Source organism: Mauremys mutica, chromosome 2 (genome assembly GCF_020497125.1).
Source record: "Mauremys mutica isolate MM-2020 ecotype Southern chromosome 2, ASM2049712v1, whole genome shotgun sequence".
In the NCBI taxonomy this organism is placed as follows: Eukaryota; Metazoa; Chordata; order Testudines; family Geoemydidae; genus Mauremys; species Mauremys mutica.
This window is the reverse complement of record NC_059073.1, coordinates 63,152,735-63,174,052: the sequence shown is the minus strand read 5'-3', so window position 1 is coordinate 63,174,052 and position 21,318 is coordinate 63,152,735. Positions and strand designations below refer to the sequence as shown.

Sequence of the window (21,318 nt, the reverse complement as noted above, 5' to 3'; positions counted from 1 at the left end):
GATAGGGTAACGAAACGGCAAGTGCAGCAAAGAATCCTGTGGCACCTTATAGACTAACAGACGTTTTGCAGCATGAGCTTTCGTGGGTGAATACCCACTTCTTCAGATGCAAGAAACGGCAAGTGTGAAAAATCGGGACAGGGGGTGGAGGGTAATAGGCACCTATATAAGACAAAGCCCCAAATATCGGGACTGTCTCTATAAAAATCGGGACATCTGGTCACCCTACGGGAAGAGGCCAGGAGTCCTTTGTATGAGATATCTGTTTGTGGGATGCTTGCAGGGCCGGCTCCGGGCCCCAGCACGCCAAGCACGTGCTTGGGGTGGCATGCCGCGGGGGGCGCTCTGCCGGTCGCCGGGAGGGCGGCAGGTGGCTCCGGTGGACCTCCCGCAGGCGTGCCTGCGGATGCTCCACCAGAGCCGCAGGACCAGCGGACCCTCCGCAGGCGGTCCACCGGAGCCGCAGGACCGGCGACCGCCAGAGCGCCCCCCACGGCGTGCCGCCCTGCTTGGGGCGGCGAAATTGCTAGAGCCGCCCCTGGATGCTTGTGCATGTTGGCAGGAGGGGCTCCTCTGTGTATAGGCTGTCTGTGTGGGATTTATGTGGATGGAGAGGAAAGGGGTCCTCTGTGTATGGCGTGTGGTCTCCCGCGGAGTAGGGACTGGCTCCCTGCGCCTGAGCAAAGAGACACGGCCCCGCACAGCCGCTCAGGGAGTCTGGCCCCGGCTCCCACGCACCAGGGGGCGCTGTTTGTAGCGGCGCAGGCGCGGCCCCGGCTGCTGCAGGTCTCCGGAGGAGGCGGTAAAGTGTGAGAGGCGGGGCGGGAGCTGCCGCTTGCAAGCCCGGTGGGTCCGAGAGCGAGCCGGTGAGTGACTCCGCGGGCTGGCTCCAGCCGTGACTGGGGTCCCGCAGGCTCCTGAGGCGAAGGGCCGCGCGCAGGGACCCCCCCCCGGCTCCCAGGGCTGCGGGGGCGTAGTTCTGCCCCGTCACCTGCCTCCTGGGGCGGGCGGGTCTCCAGGGGGCTGCGGCCCCTCGCTGCGAACTGCCCCGGGACGGGAGAAGCGAAGCGAGCACCACTGGGGGTCTGTGCCCCGTTGTGGGGCGGGCGGCTCGGGGCTGTCTGGGGTGTGTGTGTCTGCGGGGTGTGTGTGTGTGTCTGTGCCCCTCGGGGCGGGCTGGGGTGTGTGTGTGTGTGTGTGTGTCTGTCTGTGCCCCTGCGGGGCGGGCTGTGTGTGTGTGTGTCTGTGCCCCTCGGGGCGGGCTGGGGTGTGTGTGTGTGTGTGTGTGTGTGTGTGCCCCTCGGGGCGGGCTGTGTGTGTGTCTGTGCCCCTGCGGGGCGGGCTGGGGGGTGTGTGTGTGTCTGTGCCCCTCGGGGCGGGCTGGGGGGTGTGTGTGTGTCTGTGCCCCTCGGGGCGGGCTGGGGTGTGTGTGTGTGTCTGTGCCCCTGCGGGGCGGGCTGGGGGTGTCTGTGCCCCTCGGGGCGCGGGAGTGAGAGAGGCCTCGCTAGGCCCAGGCTGAAACCGCAGCAGTTTTTGTTGTAACCTGGTTGCCTAACAACGCTGAGAAGCGTCTTAAAGAGGCAGAGCCCGAGGCCGCCGGCGCCGCCGCTCTGTGCGAGGAGCTCGGGGCCGCGCGGCGGGGCTGTGCTTTATCTGCCCCTTGGCTTCACTCCGGCGCCCGGCTGCAGCTTGTCCCCTTATCGCTCTAATACACTCTGCCAGTTTCTCGCAATTCGTATCTCTGTGGTTTAATAACCAGGCATTTTAATTTTTTGTATCTCCCATGACACTGTGTCATGCAGCTGTTTAGAAGTGTTTATTTAACTTTGGGTTTGTTTGCAATATGACAATCAATCTAAAGCTGTATAATACACATTTATTTTGGTAGGTTTATAGGAAAGATGCTATCTTGAACTGCTTTATAGAGTTATAGAGTAGCAGTGGGAGTTTGAAATTAAGAGGTCTAGGCAAAGGAGGAAAGAGTGGTTTTCAAGTGAGATTTAAAAAGAAGTGGAGAATTGGAGGAAAAAGATTCAGGAGGAAGCCCCTTACTGATGGGAAGAGCTGCAGAAATAAGAGGCTATTCTTATTACTGTTCAGAGGGATAGAGGGGAGGCAAGTGCTAATAGTTTTGAAAAATCCAGAAAGTATTGCTGAAAAATTTAAAATAACTTTTTAATATAACAGCTCTGTGGCCATATAATTTGTAAATGCAGTGACTAAATGTGGCATCAAACTGTGGTAAACATTTTTTTTTTAATGTATCAGTTTTTCCCCCTAACACATCCTTTTGGGGATATTACATAGAGTTGATGGGAATTGTGATTCTGTCTGTTCTTTTTGCATAGTAGCACTCTTCCTGCTGTACTGTATTAATGGCAGTATAATATACATAAATAGAAATGCAGGAGATCAGCTTGGATTTTGCTGATCAGTTTTCTTCTTTATAAGTCTGGCGTAGAATTGGAAAAGGGTGTTGTAGGGGGAGAAAGAGGGAGGGAACATGTTGTAGAGACTCTCCTTCACATAAACAATAAAATAGACACAGTGTACATGTAGGTGCCTTCCCAACATCTTAGTATAGTGAATCTTGTTTAGGCACCAGTCCTGCATAGATGTGTCCCCATGCTTAATTTTAATGTGTAGTCCTATTGAAAACAGTGGGACTACTCAAGTAAAGTCATTAAAGGATTAGATTGGAGGGTTGGGGCCTTTGCTGTTAGAAGGAAAATCAGCCAGAGCGTTTCCCTTGATTATTTTCCTGTTCTGTGCTCTGTGTCATGCTTTATATATCTCTAAATTGCACTCGCTAGTTGACTCCTTAATTATTATTAGGTATCACTTATGCAAATTTCCTTTTTTAGATGTTAACATATTTTGCTCTTTGGTAAACTAAATATTACATTGAGTTTTGACCGAGACCAATGCAGGTTCGAGTGAAATATTTGAGTGAGAGAGGAAAATCAAGACGTGACAAATTAAAACTTCAAACCACGTGGCCGTTTATTAACAAGGGTAAATTGCAACTTGGGCTGGGGAGGACCGATTTTACCAGCCAACAATATTATCAGAACAGGAATACACACACACACACACAACTCGAATCAAGAGAAAAACAAGTCACCAATCAAAAAATATCATCAGAGCAGCAATATGCACAACTTGAAACAGTCTATTTACATCCAACGACAAGAAACTAAACAATCTGTGATTAGCCGCTCACTAAAATCTGAAATGGACACGCAAACTGAAATACACCAACTAACTACAATGGCAATTAATACAGCAATATGGCTCTCATATACTATGTACACAACCTTGCATCAAATAAGGAAAGGGAAAAGGGAAAGAAGCTAAACCAACAGAATATTTACAGAAATTAAAATGCACATACCACACTCCAGGTGCAGCTGACCAGCAGTACAGACACCAAGTGCATGACGAATTGGGGAGCGGGGGTTAATCCAAAAACGACACGACATGAGCCGGCAAAATCTGGAGGAGACCCTGGCTGAAAGGGTGATGAGGCCTTTCAGCTAACATGCGGATACTCCTGCCGTTTTTGGCGCGGGACATAGTTTTATTCGAAGACCCTTACTCGTGTCAGCATCTGATTGGTCCCCAGCTCCTGCACCAACCAGGTTCCGAGCTGGTGCCCTCTATGTCAACAGGTACTACACCCGGCACACTAAGTTTATGCACACGATACGCTGGTATTGTAGCACACGGTACCAATGTGACCTACAATTGACCAGACAGAAGGTTCGAGAATAGGCACACGGCACTATAATGTTGCACACCGCAGCTTAGGGTAGCACACGGCACCATGGTGTTGCACACGACACCAATGTGACCTTTTCACCGACAATTGGCCATACAGATGCCATGTTTGAGCATAGGGTTGCGACAAGTTGGTTGTGGGTTTTTTTTTTGTCAATAACTAAACATAGCAGCAATTAACATGATACTTAACACTTACATAGTGCATTACTTCTCTGAACTGAGATATATAACATTAATTAGAGGCAAAGATGTATGCTATCAGAAAATCATTTTTTATGAGTATCCTTTAAAATATTATCTTCTGAAATATATTTTTTAAAAATCCTTTAAAAATTGTTACGGGTTTTTCTCCTTCCCTGTTTTATGTTTAGAAGGGTATTTGGTTGGGCCTGAGAACAATACCACCAAGTATGCTCAGATCCCAACTCTGCCTTTCTCTCTGCACACTTCTGGCTGGTGATTGCTGCTGCTTCATTTTTGGCTCTGGTTCTGTTACTAGTAATAATCTTCCTGAAGGTGCTAGAAAAGTGTGTGTATGGTCAACAAAACAGTGAAAATTGTGATACACAAAGTGCTGTCAAATGCACAAATGAAAAAAAAAAATTTTTTTTCTCTAGTGTATCTGAGGTACAGTAATTTGTGGTCCTGATACCAGAATAAGCTCTGCTTGGGATCTCTGTAAACCACATGGAGCCTGACTGAAGTTAATGGAGCTCCATGTGATTTTAGGGGTTTAACACCTACAAAATTCTTTGCAGGATTGGCACCTACGAGGTTACTTATAATTCTAGAAAGAATATTTTCAGATGAAAGTATGATTTGTATGTTGAGGTTGTCCCTTTAATCCTCACAGCATCCCTGTTCAGAAAGTAATTTACTTTGATATCTTTTGGCTAATTTCTAAATTTTTATGGAAAAATAAAATAAAATTAAATGCTGAAAAAATGAAATTGGGTGCGTTTTCTGTGGTTTTCAACTAAAAAACAGAAACTATTAAAAATGAGGATGACCTCTTAAGGTGCTACTATAGATCACAAAATTGAATAGAAATAAATCATTCACATTTTTATTAAGCATAAATATTTACTGAACCAATGTATACAACAACCCTCAAAATGTTAATACACCTCTATCCCGATATAACACTGTCCTCGGGAGCCAAAAAAGCTTACCTCGTTATAGGTGAAACCGTGTTATATCGAACTTGCTTTGATCTGCCGAAGTGCGCAGTTATGTAATTTTTCATGATGCTTTTCAGCAATCTCTGCTAAAAAGTTAAAAAACATTTAGTGTCTTCATATTATCTGTATTAGAGCTTACTAACATCCATTTACCAATTTTTAAATTCTCTTGAACCAGGTTTGGCATCATCACGCTATTGTGCTGTTACTTGAAACAGAACTCTTTGGAAACAATCCCAGTGTTTACACATGCTAGTCTAAGTGAAGGTCAGAAATTCAATTGCCACAGTCCAATGAGATTTCTTTTGGTGCATGACTAGCACTGCATTGGTATTCTTGCAGGTGAGTATGCTGCAGTGGATAGTTGGTGTGAGCAAAGGTGGAGTACTAGGGAATTTACTATGAAAAGTTACTTTTTCCATTCAAAATAACTTCTGTGATTAAGTGATCCTTCTGTAGCGTTGCAATGCTGAGTATAATATATGTATGTGGCTGGGAACATTTGTTCTTTTCAGGTTACTTTTATCCTTTGACTTTATCAGTATGCAAAACTTATGAGATTTAGGACAATCAGATGGGGAATTTATTTTCAGAATTGATTGTCCTATATCACTAGTAAGACAACTGGGTTGTCCCAGGACTGCTTCATTTATGAGAATCGCATAATATTTTTACAATACTAATTAAAGAATAACATATAATTAATGATATTGCTTTATGCAAAGATTTTACTGTAACTCAGGAGTCAATATTTTTTTGCTATCACATTACACTGCACATACATTTCATTTTTATTGCAGTGATTTCTTTCTGCATTGTCACATTCCAACTATCTCTTCCCATTTCATATTTTTCTTTCCAAATGTGTTTTTTGTTTAACCGCATTAAATCTCACCCCTTAAGGCTTTGCCCATTTTTTAAACTCTCTTGGCCCTTTGATCAGGATGTGCAGGCAAATAAATAATGGACACATGGGTAGAGCCCTGCGCAGATACAAAATTTGTATCCGCATCTGATCCACGATCCGCAAACATGGTCTGCGGATATCAGCATCTATATCTGTGGATATAAAGCAGATATCCGCAGATTTGTAGTGCTCTGCACGTGGGATGGATTTAAATGGAAGGTCACAATTTTATTAATTTAACACTGGGAAGAGGTGCTGTATCTCCTTTACCTGTTCTAACAGTCCAGGCATTTAATTGAGTGCAGTGCAGGGTTAAAGGGCTCCCACTTTGTCACCAGCATTTTGAGGAGGACCTGCTTAGGCCCGCCGCTAGGATTCAGATCACTTTTTATTCTAGGGATGGGGACGGACAGGATGAGAGAGCAAAGCAGCTAACCTATCCCCAGCCAGTGGGAAGATGATAGATGGTGGTCCTGAGGGGGCAATCGCTTTCTTGGAGCGCATGCGCTCTCACATCCCCCATCCTTCCTTCAGAGCACTGCCTTACATCCCCCTGTTGACTGTCGGGGAGGGGGTATGTTCATTTTCTGTCTCTGCTAGTATAGTCTCAACAGTAAGTTTACAAAGTGAATTCTGTGCAATTTATACTTAGGCCCAGATACTGCAAACACTTACCCACATGCTTAATTTTATTCACTTAAATAGCTCCTTTGGCTTCAATGGGGCTATTAAAGTGATTAAAATTAAACACATGAATAATGTTTTAAGGATTTGGGATTGTAATTATCACCTTAGTTTACAGTACCATTTATGTGTACTTTCTATGGACTTAACGTTATAAACCCTTACTCCCAACACAGTCACTGGAACTACTTGCATGAGTAAAGATTAGCAGGATTTGGCCTTGTGTGCAGTTCATTGGCTTTCTTTTCATACTTAGCTTTTAATTAGATAGTATATGTTTAGTCAGAATGTCATTTAAATATCATATTGAAGAATTTACTAACCTCTAACTGTTGGGCCAAACTCATCTCATGTGTAACTTAATTGAATTTGACCTATTTGAATTTGTATTATGATACTCCTTAAAGGCCTAGGTGCTAGAACTAGAGGTGGGGGGTGCTGCCACACCCCCTGTCTTGAAATTATATACAGGGTTTACAGTTTGGTTCAATGGCTCTCAGCATCCCCACTATAAAAAAATGTTCCAGCTCCCCTGCTTAGAGGCCCCAACTGAAATCAGGGCTGCTATGTACTAAATAGACATTGTACTAACATTAAGTAAGAGAAGGTTCCTGCTCTGAGGCGCTTACAACTAAATTGACAAGACAGACACTGGGTGTGGGGGAAAAGAATTGGCAGCCTTCTCTTGATCTACAAAACTTATAATTTTATGATATCTAAATAAAAGCAAAGTATGAAAAGAGCCAATTAATAAACTGTACTTGAGGCCAAATCCTGCTAACCTTTACTCATGCAAGTAGTTCCATTGACTTTGTTGGGAATAAGGATTTATAGGGTATTAAGTTATAAAGCTACTTCTGCAAAACTAGTAACATTTTAAAAGTGGGGCACTTTGCTTATTGAACATATTAACGTCCTAAACTTGCAAACATTTATGCATGCACTCAAAGTTAAGTGTGTGTAAGTGTTTGCAGGATTGAGGTTTAAAGCAACAACATTGAACTGGAGTTTCATTACGCATAAAATAATCAGTTATTGGAACACAATACAAATATAATACATCATATGAACTACAGGCTCTATAATGGGTCTCTTTCCCTATCCCTTTGCATCATGTTGACTAGTAATCTTGATGTTTCTCTCCCCTTCTCCTATAGGTGGAAAGTGTGGGAGGACATGGCATTCCTCTGATCTCATTCCCAATTTAAACTGCTAAACTAATCAGTGCTAAATATTCTTTTCAGCGGTTTTAGCAGTTGAAAATCTGTCATATTTAGGAGCTGCTCAGTATTATTCTCGTACCGGATTAAATTATTTTAGGTAATAAAGTAATAATTGGAGATATACCAATCTCCTAGAACTGGAAGGGACCTTGAAAGGTCATCGAGTCCAGCCCCCTTCCTTCACTAGCAGGACTAATTTTTGCCCCAGATCCCTAAGTGGCCCCCTCAAGGATTGAACTCACAATCCTGGGTTTAGCAGGCCAATGCTCAAACCACTGAGCTATCCCTCCCTGTTTTGTTTAAGAAAAATCTTTTAAAAGAGAATCAGAATAATCTATATTTGAAAAAATTATTGGGACTGTCTTTTGGAATCTTAATTTCTCTCTGAAGAGAAATTTTAAAGGTTGCAACATTGATCAGATATCTCTAGGGAGGAGGTTGTCTTAACATTTTTTAACATTTGCACCTCTTAGGCAGATCAATGCAGTAATTTGATGACTAAACTTGAGTTGATTAAAGCTATTAATAGTTTAACTGATAGTAAATTTCTGCTGATACTGAAGAGGAACCATATTAGCACAATGATATGTATCTTTCCTAGAATTGAAGAAATGATGGCAAATGATTTAGATCAGTTTATTGAAGATCAAAAGGCCAAGTTGGCACAAGACAAAGCAGAACTTGAAAATGATCCTCCTTATATGGAGATAAGGGTAAGACTACTACATTATTTACCTATTTCAAACAGTTTTATGTTTGGAATCTTGGTTTAAGTCTGCTTCTATTGTACTGATAAGAGCTTCCTCTTTATAAAGGTATTGTATTACTGAGTTACCTGTTGTAAAATAATTTCTAAGGTGTCTTTCTCCATCTTTGCTTATAGGGACACTGTCAAATCAAATTTGCCCCCACATTTAACTTTTATATTGGTCTTCACATTTGTGAATGTTTATTTAAAAGTTTTCATGGTTTTTCTAAATTCGAATGGAAGCCACGCCAAGAATTGCACTCATACATGAGAACCTCAGGGTGAAATTGCCTAGAAATGAACGTCTGCTTTCATTATCCAAGCTTAAAGAATGCAAAAAATAAACAGTACAAATAGCATAAATATTTTTTTATGGTCAGTTCAATAAGGTACTATTCATACCACAGGTAAGAACACTAAAATATTAAATTTTTATCCTGATAGTTCCTTCATTATTACTAGGATATATTTTTTGAGTATTTTGTGTCTCAGGTATTTACTGTTTATTCAGGAGCACACTAAACAATGTCAAATTTTTTTTGCTTTATTTAAAAAATATGGTCATAGGTAAATTTTGTTAATGTTTTTGCGATCTGAAATTTATTTGCTGTTTTATTTTTGTACAGATTATCATAATCAGGGATTGTCACTATTTATTCAAAAACTTTTCATGTAAACAGTATTTCAGAATTATTTAAAAATAGAACCCCCCCCCGTGTTGTCAAGTTAGCATTGTAGCATCGAGACTTCATGAGGTATCAAAAGTATTTTTTTCTTGTAAAAAGTACTGATAATGTCCCCAGTCTTGCAAATATGTAAGCATGTGCATAACTTTACTGACACGAGTAGTCTCATTGACATCAGTGGGCCTTCTCACATGAGTAAAATTATGCATATGCTTGTGTTTGCAAGAGTAGGGCTGAATTCATTGTTAGAGATTCATCTGAATGATGATATGAGCTGGAACATGCAGTTACCTATGGGAGGATGTCCAATAAATATGTTTTTTCACCAATATTGCTCAAAAGTTTCCAAACATATACAATATTTTGGAAAGGGTCAGAAAAGTAGTGACTTGCCTTCCCATGTTGACAACCTTGCTAACTCTACAGTTGTGCATTGGTATTTATAATGTGATTTGATACTGGGGCTACATGTGGGAGAAGGTTCTCTTTAAAAACTTGGGCTGGCATACTCCTTGCCCTGTTTGAGTGCTGTGCACGTAATTCTAAAGCTATAAAGATTTGATAATCTTGCAGATCACCTTAATTTGCTCAGTAATGGGAGTACTAACATGGAGAAAGTTTTGATTTCTACAACTCTGTCCTAGCTATCCTGAATCATGACCTTGATGAAGAGAAGGTTTTGGTTAGTCAACATTGTATGTTTGCACCTGTTGGTTCTGACCTATAAAGCCTTAACTGGCTTGGGGACTTGCTTACCTCCTTCTGTATGTAAGAGAAGGAGTTGCTAGTAAGACTTTCTCTGAGTCAGGTTGAGACTTTGGAATTTGCAATCCTACCTAGTCTGCATATTGACATCTAGGGCACACTGCAAAACATATCTGGTCAGATGTTTGGGGTGGGTTGTGGTTTGGGTATGTTCACAAATAAACATTCCATTATGGATTTTGCCAACCCACGTATTGCAATGCTGAAATTTAAATTAAATTTCAAATAGTTTATAAGCACTTTTATTGTCCAAAATGACACGTGTGATCAGAGAGAGTCTTCCATTTTGTTAACTAGTAGTATTTAATTACAAATACACAGGTTACAGCTACTGTCTGCAGAACACTCGGACATAATCCACACATCAGCATGATAAATTTCAATACTAATTGGCTGCAGTCTTGAACCAATATGCTTGGCTGTATATACCTTAAATCATGTTCTGAGACAAGGATTTAATTTAATTTTTGTTGGAGGGGTTTGTCTCTCACTTCCCTCAAGCAATATTTCAAGTGGAGGGAATTAACTGCTTTTCACTTTTGAAGGGGGATGCAAAAATTAGTTTGGGGTGGGGGTGTTGACTGTCTTTCAGTTACCAAGTCTAGTAATTTTGTATTCTTATTGAATTGGTAGCCAATGACCCTCAAACACAAGCCCTACTTTAAAGTGAAGTAGATTACTTTTAATTAAACTTTCCTTTCCATGTCATGCTTCCCATTATCCTGCCTGCAGTTGATTTTAGGTTCCAGTTTGCCTATCCTGGGACTCTCTTCTGGGATGGTGGGGGAAGGTTAGTCAGAGTTCCTGCTTCTAGAATACATTTTTTTTTTTGTGGTTCACCAATCCTGTATTTATTCTTCCCCTTCCTCTGCCTGCCCTCCTGTGTTTGTCTCTTCTATTTGTCTCTTTGCTGTGTTTACTATTTCTTATTGCACCCATTATAATCTTATTCCCCCTTCCTTGTGTCTCTTGCATGGTCCTCATGTTTTCTTGCGTGACTATGTACCCATAATTTTCAGGGTGCTGAGAGGAGACAAGCTTTCATCTTTGCCTCCCCTAAAGTTGCTGCCTAATCGCTGTTCAGAGCAGCTCCAAGGAGTGGGGTGAGATGAACGAGTCATCCCTGTTGAACTGCTTGGGTGCAGTGTGCAGTGTGGGTGTACAGTGAAGACACTGGTCTGAACTTCATCCATCATGCCCAGATATTCATTTAGCACAGTAGTTTTCAACCTGTGGTCTGTGGACCTCTGGGGGCCCACAGACTAAGATTTCCAGAAGGGTCCACACCTCCATTCACTTTTTTTAGGGGTCCACAAAGGAAAAACAGTTGAAAACCACTGATTTAGCCGATGACTAGTCATGGTGCCAAATAAGGTGGATTAGATCTCTTGGGAAAAATACTGAGCATGGAGAGGCTATGAAATCCCTGTGAGTACATAATCAATTTAAAGTGCTGTTGGGGATCAAATGTAGCAGAGTAATTATTGCATTAATACAGGAGCTACTTTTTAATATAAGTGAAATACACTATTACATGTATTAAAAAATAACCAAAACCCTCTCTTTTCCAGTCAAACATTAAATCATGTTGTTTCAGGTATGTTATGGTTATTTCCCTTATCTATTCTTGCAAAGACATACATTTTTTTTTCTTTTCAGAGCAAAGGTGCAGAGAAGCTTTCTGAGACCAGCAAAGCATTAATCTCTATGGCTAAAGAAAATATACCACCAAACAGTCAACAGAACTATCTTCTAGGTATGATATGTCTTTAATACATAGTATTTTAGGTGTAGATAGTGAAGTGCTATCTTAGAGATCTAATTAAAAATGAATTCTTTTGATTCTTAATTATAGGAGCATCACAATAATTCAGGCACTTAGTGTTTATATCCTTTTAAACATCTTGAGTTTTTTGAGGTTGCATTTGTCCTCTGAAAGTTAAAATTCACTCAGTTTTTTTATCGAAACAAGGTGGCTGAGGGAATGTCTTTTATTGGGCCAACTTCTGTTGGTGAGAGTGACAAACTTTCGAGCTTACACAGAGCTCTTTTTGTGTCTTGTGCTAATGTCCATTTGCCGGTCTTTGAGAGAGGGTTTGTGTCTGTCTTTATGGTGTTCAGGGTTGCTGAAAGAAAACTGTATGTTGGGATAGCATTTCAAGTGGATCGCCCATTCAGCTGTCTGCCAGAAGTTCTGCATCTGTGCTTGGAGCTAGAGAAGCAAGATGCTTTTTCTGTCAGCCTCTTGGGATAAGGTCCTGTCCTGTCACCATGGCATGGCTGATAGGAACTCAAACAAATAGACTAAATCTCCTGAGAAGCCTAACAAGGCAAAGATAATCTAGATGGATGTCAGACTTGGAACTGCAGTGTCTCCTTTGGGTTGGCAAGGGCTGCTAACAAAGAAAACATTGAATCTCTGAGAGCAAGCAATGCCTCATGTTATTTAAATAACTGCCCCCCAGCCTACCACGATCAATTACGCCCTTTCCACATTACAATTTTAGCTAACTTTGTAACCAATTAGTAACACGGTTGACTTTAAACATGGGACAAGACTCTCAAATTTGGGGGCATAACTACTCTTAAGTCAGTATATAAGCTCTTAAATAAATGGCTTGATTCTCAAAGGTGTTAGGTGCCTACAAGTTCAGTTGAAGATAATGACAGCTGAGGATGCTCATCATCTTTGAAAATCAGGCTATTTGTGTAAAAGCTTACATTTGGGCAGTTGAGTCTGAAAATTTTGGCTATGGTTTGTGTGTGCACACCATCTGGTTAACACTAAGTTACTAAACATTGCAGCTAACAGTTTCACCCTTGCCAGATGCCTTATTTTGCATGTGATTGTGTTTCTGAGACTGGTTCAGAACACTTTCTTTTTGCATTGTGTCTGGACCCTCTAACCTTGCCTGTGGTAAGACATCTCAAAGTGCATTGCCACATGTGCTGCTGATGTTGCTCTTTGTGTTTTTTCTTTTGGACAGTCGTATCGCTTGCTGAGGTGCTACAGGGCAGCTGCTCTGGTTTCCCCAGAATGTAACAAACAAACAAGATTAGGCAGTATGTTGGGTACTACATTATACTTACAATTCTTCACCCACTGCTTTGAAAGAGAAAAGCTGAAGAATGGCCAAAACTCAAACCATGTTTGTTGTAAATTGTGGTCAAGAAAGTGTCACAGATTGGTTACAAAAACATGCTTGTAACTGAACTGGGAACTGGGCCTTAGAGTGGCACTGAGGGTTTGTGCTGTGCTCTCTCCTGTAAATACGACATCAGATGGGCTGAGAGATTTAGACTGAATAAGCATGGGAAGTTGGAGGACACCCTCAAGCCCCTTTCAAAAATATGGAGATGTCCTTTCTTCACCTCCTTTCAAAGAAATAATAATGCTGCCATTAGCATTTTCTAATTTTTGTGTCTGAGGCCTGGTCTACACTACGCGTTTAAACCGAATTTAGCAGCGTTAAACTGATTTAACCCTGCACCCATCCGCACAACGATATAAAGGGCTCTTTAAACCGATTTCTGTACTCCTCCCCGACGAGGGGAGTAGCGCTGAAATTGGTATTGCCATGTCGGATTAGGGTTAGTGTGGCCGCAAATCAACGGTATTGGCCTCCGGGCGGTATCCCACAGTGCACCATTGTGACCGCTCTGGAAAGCAATCTGAACTCGGATGCACTGGCCAGGTAGACAGGAAAAGCCCCGCGAACTTTTGAATTTCATTTCCTGTTTGCCCAGCGTGGAGCTCTGATCAGCACGGGTGGCGATGCAGTCCCAAATCCAAAAAGAGCTCCAGCATGGACCGTACGGGAGATACTGGATCTGATCGCTGTATGGGGAGACAAATCTATTCTATCAGAGCTCCGTTACGGAAGACGAAATGCCAAAGCATTTGAAAAAATCTCCAGGCTATGATACAGAGTCCACAGCACAGTGCTGTGTGACAAGCGTAACAGAAAGCCAAAGAATCAAATGGATGCTCATGGAGGGAGGGAGGGAGGGGGTACTGAGGACTCCAGCTATCCCACAGTCCCCAAAAAGCATTTGCATTCTTGGCTGAGCTCCCAGTGCTTGAAGGGTCAAAAACATTTTCCCGAGTGTTTCAGGGTATATGTCATCAATTTACACCCTCCCACCCCCACCCCCCGAAAGAAAAGGGGAAAAAAAATGTTTCTCGCCTTTTTTCAGTGTCACCCTGTGTCTACTGCATGCTGCTGGTAGACGGGGTGCTGCAGCGCTGAACACCAGCATCCCCTTCCCGGTGGCAGATGGTACAATATGACTGCTATCCATCGTCATCATCAGCCTGTGAGTGCTCCTGGCTTGCCTCGGTGAGGTCGGCCGGGGGCACCTGGGTAAAAATGGGAATGACTCCCGGTCATTCCCGGCAGATGGTACAAAACGGCTGGTAACCGTCCTTATCATAGCAACTGGAGGCTGAACTCTATCAGCCCCCCGCCCCCTTTCATGTCTAAAGAAAAGATTCTTTACTGCCTGGACTATCATAGCAGCTGGAGGCTTCCTCCCCCTCATTTTATCTCACTAAAAAGTCAGTGTTTCTTATTCCTGCATTCTTTATTACTTCATCACACAAATGGGGGGACACTGCCACGGTAGCCCAGGAGGGTTGGGGGAGGAGGGTGGGGTTGTTGCAGGGGCACCCCTAGAATAGCATGCAGCTCATCATTTCTGCGGGATCTTTGGGGCTCTGACATGGAGCGGCTGTGCTCTCTGGTTCTCTAGTACACTTGCCCCATATTCTAGGCAGGACTGACTCTATTTTTAGACAAAACATAAAGAAGGGAATGACCCGGGGAGTCATTCCCATTTTTGTCCATGCGCCCCCGGCTGACCTCAGCGAGGCCAGCCAGGAGCACCCATGACAGCAGCAGACGGTACAAAACGACTGATAACCGTCATCTCATCGCCAATTTACAATGGCAGACGGTGCAATAGGGATGGTAACCGTCTCTGCTACCTTGCAAGGCAAATGAATGCTGCTGTGTAGCGCTGCAGTACCGCGTCTGTCAGCAGCATCCAGTACACATACAGTGACAAGGCAAAACGGGCTCCATGGTTCCCTTGCTATGGCATTTGCCAGGGCAATCCAGGGAAAAATGGCGCGAAATGATTGTCTGCCGTTGCTTTCACGGAGGAAGGCTTGAGTGATGACATTTACCCAGAATCACCAGCGACACTGTTTTTGCATTGGGATCTCAACCCAGAATTCCAATGGGCGGGGGAGACTGCGGGAACTATGGGATAGCTACGGGATAGCTACCCACAGTGCAATGCTCCAGAAATTGACGCTTGCCTCGGTACATGGACGCACACCGCCGAATTAATGTGCTTAGTGTGGCCACGTGCACTCGACTTTATACAATCTGTTTTACAAAACCGGTTTATGTAAAATCGGAATAATCCCGTAGTGTAGACATATCCTCTGTAAAATCACATGTAAAATCGCTTCTTTAAAATAGAGAGAGTAAACTGCAAAAGTTCTTATTCAGTGATGCATGTTAATAACATCAGGTATAACAGCAGATGGCACTGCAGTCAGTGGATATTTCTTCTCTGTGTTTTTAAAGAATGTGAGGACTTGATAAGACCAAAAAGCCACAGGGATATTTTTAGTTTCAAAATGAAATAATATTTCTAAAGTGCCCCATGTCATGGTGTTGCAGAAATAATTAATAGCTGCAATGATAAATGGGTAAACAATTAAAACTTTATGGAATATAGTACCCAAACCACCTCGATAAAAGGATTTTTAAAAGTGCGGGGGTTATGAACTTGGGAGGACATCCATGTGGAAATAGTTCTTCTACTCAGGGCCCCCACAGTCTAACATGCAGTGGTGGCATCAGGGCATAGGTATCTGTCAAGCTGATGATAAAGGAGGTGGTGCCAGATGTAGCCAGATAAACTTGTCTTGTTAATTTCTAAAGGTAAGTTAAGTTCTCTAAATGAAACCTATATTAGTATTGAAAAGTAATGGTGTATATTTCAAATATACATTCATATAATACATGGGATTTCTAATCTTGGCTGTAGCACCAACTCTGTTTTGTGGCTTTGGAAATCACTTATCCTCTCTCTCTCTCTCTCTTAGTTTTCCAAGCCATAAAATAAGGCTTGGGATACTTACCTTCATCTCAAAGGTGTTGTGAGGATTGATGTTTTTAAAGTGCTTTGAAGATGCAAGAGCATTACTCTCCTTGAGTTATTACTCCTGAGTTCAGAAGATAAGTGCTTTTGTAATGCCCACAGGTGTACTAGAAACTTAACAGAAAACACTTAAGACAGGCCCTTGCTCTGAATAATTTATAATCTAAATAATAGACATGACAGACAAGTGAGATATAACACATACAGAAAAAGTAGAGATGAGGAAGGACTGTGTTCAATGTACAAGTCTCTCCCCAGCTCTTGATTGTAATGTTAACTAGTGAATAAACTATTAGGTACTGTGACAATTTCAGCACTGAAAAAAATAACCATCAAGCAAATTGTGATGACTCCAGAAGTGTGCTTGATTGAATGATAATTTCGAAAAATAAAATGTGAAATCCTGGCCCCATTGAAGTCAATGGCAAAACTCCCTTTGATTTCAGTAGGGCCAGAATTTCATGCAGGAGTGGTTGTACATAAAAGTATGGTCTGTTTAATCATGTGTTGACTTTACATTAATTACAGTGTTAAAAGAGAGGTTAAAAACAAATATAATATCTTGCCTGCATTTTAAAATATGCCTACATTTTAAAACAGAGGACTATGTATTATTGTCATTAATGTTACTCTATATGAAATGACATCACTAGGAATGACATAAAATGACAATTAAGAGTTGCTTGTCACCAGAAGTCAAGGGTAAACTTGGGTAGAAGACAACACATGAATAAGTATGTGCCTCAGATTTTTTGCCACTTTCATTGTTGATCAGTAAGTTAGTTTACTATAGTCATTAGTGTTTTATTGATTTAACTGTAGAAACATAAAATATAGAGAAATAGTACTGGTGGACTAATTATTTTACTCTTCCTTCCCCCACCCATGACTGTGACGAGGCCCCTTCAGTTTCACTAGATATATCAGTAATATCAGTTGTTAATGTGCTGTAATGAACTGACAAAGACATGTATCCACTGGATAGATTAGGAAGCGTTCAACTGTCTGAGGGCATTGTATTGATAAGAGATAGTAAAGTTTTTATTTTGTTTAAGTATTAGGGTCTTGAGTGTTTGGTAAAGGCGCATGTGAAGTATATTTCCTTTGTTGCCACAAAGCTGCTAATGACGATGATGTACAGTATAGTGATAACAGTGAAATTCCTAAATGTGTATAGATTTATTACAGTAACAACATGAAAATGCCAGTTACACAATAGCTATTTCTTATGTCAGAAAAAGAATGAGGTCCAAGTAGTGTGGTAAAAAGATACAACTCAGTGGACGGTGAGACTAAAAACAAACTCTGCCTATGATATTATTGTCACCTCTCTATGTGGCATAAGAGATTGTTTGGGCCAGATTCTGATCTCTCTTATACCCAAGTAAATTTGGAATAACTCCACTGAGGATCATGCCAACACTTCTGGTTTAAAAAATGGAGAACAATGAAGTTGATCTGGACTTGCGTGTAGATCAAAATCTTTCTTTTTATGTTCAACAGCTGGGCCATACACTGTGATATTGGGAACTCATTTTTGTGTCTTGGTGATGTTTTGTCTCATCCTAACCCCCTCCTACCAACAGATAATTAAAAATTAACTAAATTTTAATAAAAATTTAAAAAATTGAACTACGCACATCAAATTACTCACTTTCCAGGTACTGTAATGGATAGTATAATCATACTCTTGTTAAAGTGGATGGTTACATACATTAATTCAATTAAAAGGAAACTCAGCCTCCTGATTCATTGTTGAGGCAAAGTCCATCCTTTAGCAGAAGTAATCCAAAGAGGTGGTGAGAATCTTCTCTGCCATGACAGGGACTCTGGGCCCCTGTATGTGGTCTCTGAAGGAATAGAGGGAAGACCTAGCGTGAGGACACTCTCTGTGGAGGTTATAATTCCAGGGGTGATCATAAAAGCAAAAAGACTAAAAAGAAGTGGAGAGTCTTCGTAGGGGACCAGAAATGCTTCCGGTCCAGAGAATGAAAGTGAAATAATTCCAGAGCTTAGTGGAATCGGCCACCACATATGTAACTTCTTATCTTTTATCAGAAATATTTCCATGATGTCATAAAGGAATAAGTTATAACATAGTGTGTGTCATTGCCATTGTCATGCTTCATGCAGATTATGAGGCGCAGAAGTAGTGAGCTCTAACACCACATGACCTGAAGTGCCTTATTACTGTAAACAGTCCCTCAGATTGGTAACCAAATGTATTCACTTTGTTTAAACAAAATTAAATAATCTAGATTAGTGACCTGAAAGCTGCCTTAAAGGCCAGCTAGCATACAGCTGACATCATCAGCTCTAGGCTATGCATCCCCGTCCCGGGAGGGTGATACATGGCCTGTGGGGCCATTATAAGTTGATGTGATTTAGAACAGTCCTGAGGCTGCTTTAAATTGCAATAGAGGCCAGATGTGGGGGTTTTCCTCTTTGCTTTTTTGAGCATTTAGCAGTGTGTTGTCAGTCACTTGGAAAGTGAAGTTATTCAGTACAATCATGCTTTAATAACTTAAAAAATAACATATAAAGTAGTAAAATATATTTGTAAAAGTTTTTATTTAAATACACTTGAGGATGTGACATTTCATTTTTTTTTAAATTATTGCCTTTATTAGTTCAAAGGTTGTCCACTGCATACAGAGAAGACCTTTAACACTGTATTGAGTAAACATATGCATAAAACCAACAGAAGTGAAAGAGCAAGGCTAGGACTCAAAGTTAGTAGAAACATAGTTTTAGTATTTTTGCTCCCCTAGTCCCTCTCATAGTCCAAGCCTCTATAAAAAGAAAGTTTCTAAACCTATCCAAAACCATTCTTTTCGGAGTATCTGTCCACCCTGCCCCTGCATAGGCCCTCACTACAACTACACCTCTACCCCAATATAATGCGACCCGATATAACACGAATCCGAAGGGGCGGGGCTGCGCACTCTGGCAGATCAAAGCAAGTTCGATATAACGCGATTTCACCTATAACGCAGTAAGATTTTTTTGGCTCTCGAGGACAGCATTATATTGGGGTAGAGATGTATTAATAACAGTAGTAAACTCCCAGGTTACTATCCAGTTGTGATTGTTATCTTCAGAGTTTTTCTGGATGGATAATCAAAAAGATAATTTAACAAATAAAATGAAACTCTAAATACTTTCCCGCCCAGTACCTTATACTTTGTGACAAAAGACTGGATTATGATTTCTCACTGGTTTTACACTAATGACATTTCATTGGCTTCAGAGGATTTACTGCTGTAAGTGAGAACAGAATTAGGCCCAGATTCCATAGACTTTTTTTAAATTGGCATTTCCAGGTCTCATTTTTTTACTCTAATACCCTTGGCTTTTTTATTTATTTATTTTTTAAAAGTTGATCCAACCTTAAATTCCCTAGGAATCTAAATCAACAGCAGGCAGCTGAAATTTCTTGATGGTTGGCTGCTGTTTCTATGGAAACTATGGTTAGAATAGCTTTAAAAAGAGTGTAGCTTTAACAAAATAAAGAGTGGAGGTAAAAATTTTTAAATAAAACACACTTACTCTTACCTTATTCTTGCCAATCTGTCCCACCTTTTTATAAAAACTGAACCAGATTGGCTGCTAATAGCCAGCAGTTATGGATGGAAGCTCTCCTTGTCAGCCAGCAACTGAAATCTATAAATGCCAGTTTGAAAATAACAAACACAAAAATGTGTTCTGATATTCTTCTATTTCTGAGTCCATACTTAACAGATGGCAGATTGGCTCACAAATTCTGACTGGATTGGTTATGCCCTAACCTGGCTCAGCTGGAACTGCCATAAGCCAATCAAGTGCATCCTTTCATTATGCCATTTTTTTCTTCTTTCTTTATAAAGATAGTAATGACAAAATGAGTTATCAGTCATCTAAAGTACAAACAGGAGAATATGACTCCAGGATTAGCGATTCTTAACATTTACATAGTGCTTCATGTATCAACACACTATACAGACATTAACTTATTCTCACTATGAGTAACTGCAGTGATGGAAATCAGGCAGAAGATTTGCCTAAAGCCACACGGTAAATCAGGAACAGACCTGGGAGTAAAATTTTAAAATTTCTTGCTTCTAGTCCACTGGCTCACTCCAGTTAGACCATGCTAAACTCGAAATACTTTCAAGGTTATCACAGGCAACAATACTTTACAACAATCTTCCACCCCCTCCCCATTGTAACTAAAGGATAAAAAATTATATAGTGCTGGGGAAGAAAATTAAAAGCTTTGTTTACAGGAGAATGATTATATTCATCTCAGTACATAAATATATGGACTGAGAAGATTAAAAAAAATGTTAAGCCTTCAAAATTTGGCTCTAGGTCTGTTTCTTGTCCTGTTAGTTTAACTTTGTGACATTCTCTCAAATTTTCTTCAGATGCCAAGTGAAATAATTAGTCTTTTGAGGCAAAAAGATATTTCTTTCTAATTTCTCAGACTCAGTTTTGATTTCAGAGGATGCTAAAATATATTTCCTACCCAGATTAGTGTGTAACAATTTCAAAATCCTAAAGCAGTCTTGAAGCAGGGCTAAATATTAATCTGTCACAGCATATTTAATAGTCTAAGTGACGTGAGAGAGAATTCAGAACTTTAGAGTAGAAAGGTTGAATGAAGAAACAGCATTGCTTCTTGTGGCCATGAGTCTCTTCAAAATTGTATTTGTGCCAGTGTATATCGTATATATGAGTTTCATACTAAACAAGTAGAATGTTATAAAATACATTCTCTGAAGCATTTGATATTGCATAACAAGCACAGTGTGAAATATCAGGTAATAAATTATTTATTTCTACAGTAACATTTGTCTTAAAGAGAAGTGATTTGCTTCAAGATTAAATATCGATTATAGTGATTGCATGGGGTAATCTAAAATACTGCTGTTTAGAAATGTTTGCAAACCTATGCTTTTGAGTTCAGATTGTGGTAAATTTGCTTCTAAGGCAATGAAATATAGGGACCAAAGGGGGAAAACTCTTTATAATTAGAAAAAAACAGGCACTACATTTTCATAATGCTTTCTGCATGATTGTTTGCAGTTGATCTTTCATAATTTAACATGATTACTATTTGAATAATTTAGGGTTTTTTTTCCTTTTGTGTTACCTGGTAAAAGCTAAAAATATCTTTTCCAGC

At 40.8% G+C, this 21,318-nt stretch overlaps 1 protein-coding gene across 12 annotated transcripts in view; it reads left to right on the top strand.

The window, feature by feature from the left end:
* Nucleotides 1-798: 798 nt before the first annotated feature.
* Nucleotides 799-21,318, top strand: part of CSPP1 (centrosome and spindle pole associated protein 1) — a 163,598-nt gene continuing 143,078 nt past the window's right edge. For 10 of the 12 annotated variants that reach the window (XM_045006701.1, XM_045006706.1, XM_045006698.1 and 7 more), the window contains exons 1-4: nt 799-866; nt 5,143-5,306; nt 8,380-8,491; nt 11,637-11,733. In XM_045006701.1, coding sequence (XP_044862636.1) covers nt 8,390-8,491; nt 11,637-11,733 — 199 coding nt within the window. In that variant the 5' untranslated portion in view covers nt 799-866; nt 5,143-5,306; nt 8,380-8,389. Of the gene's footprint in view, nt 867-997; nt 1,084-2,995; nt 3,016-5,142; nt 5,307-8,379; nt 8,492-11,636; nt 11,734-21,318 lie in introns of those variants that run through there. The other 2 variants (XM_045006695.1, XM_045006696.1) reach the window with 2 other exon arrangements.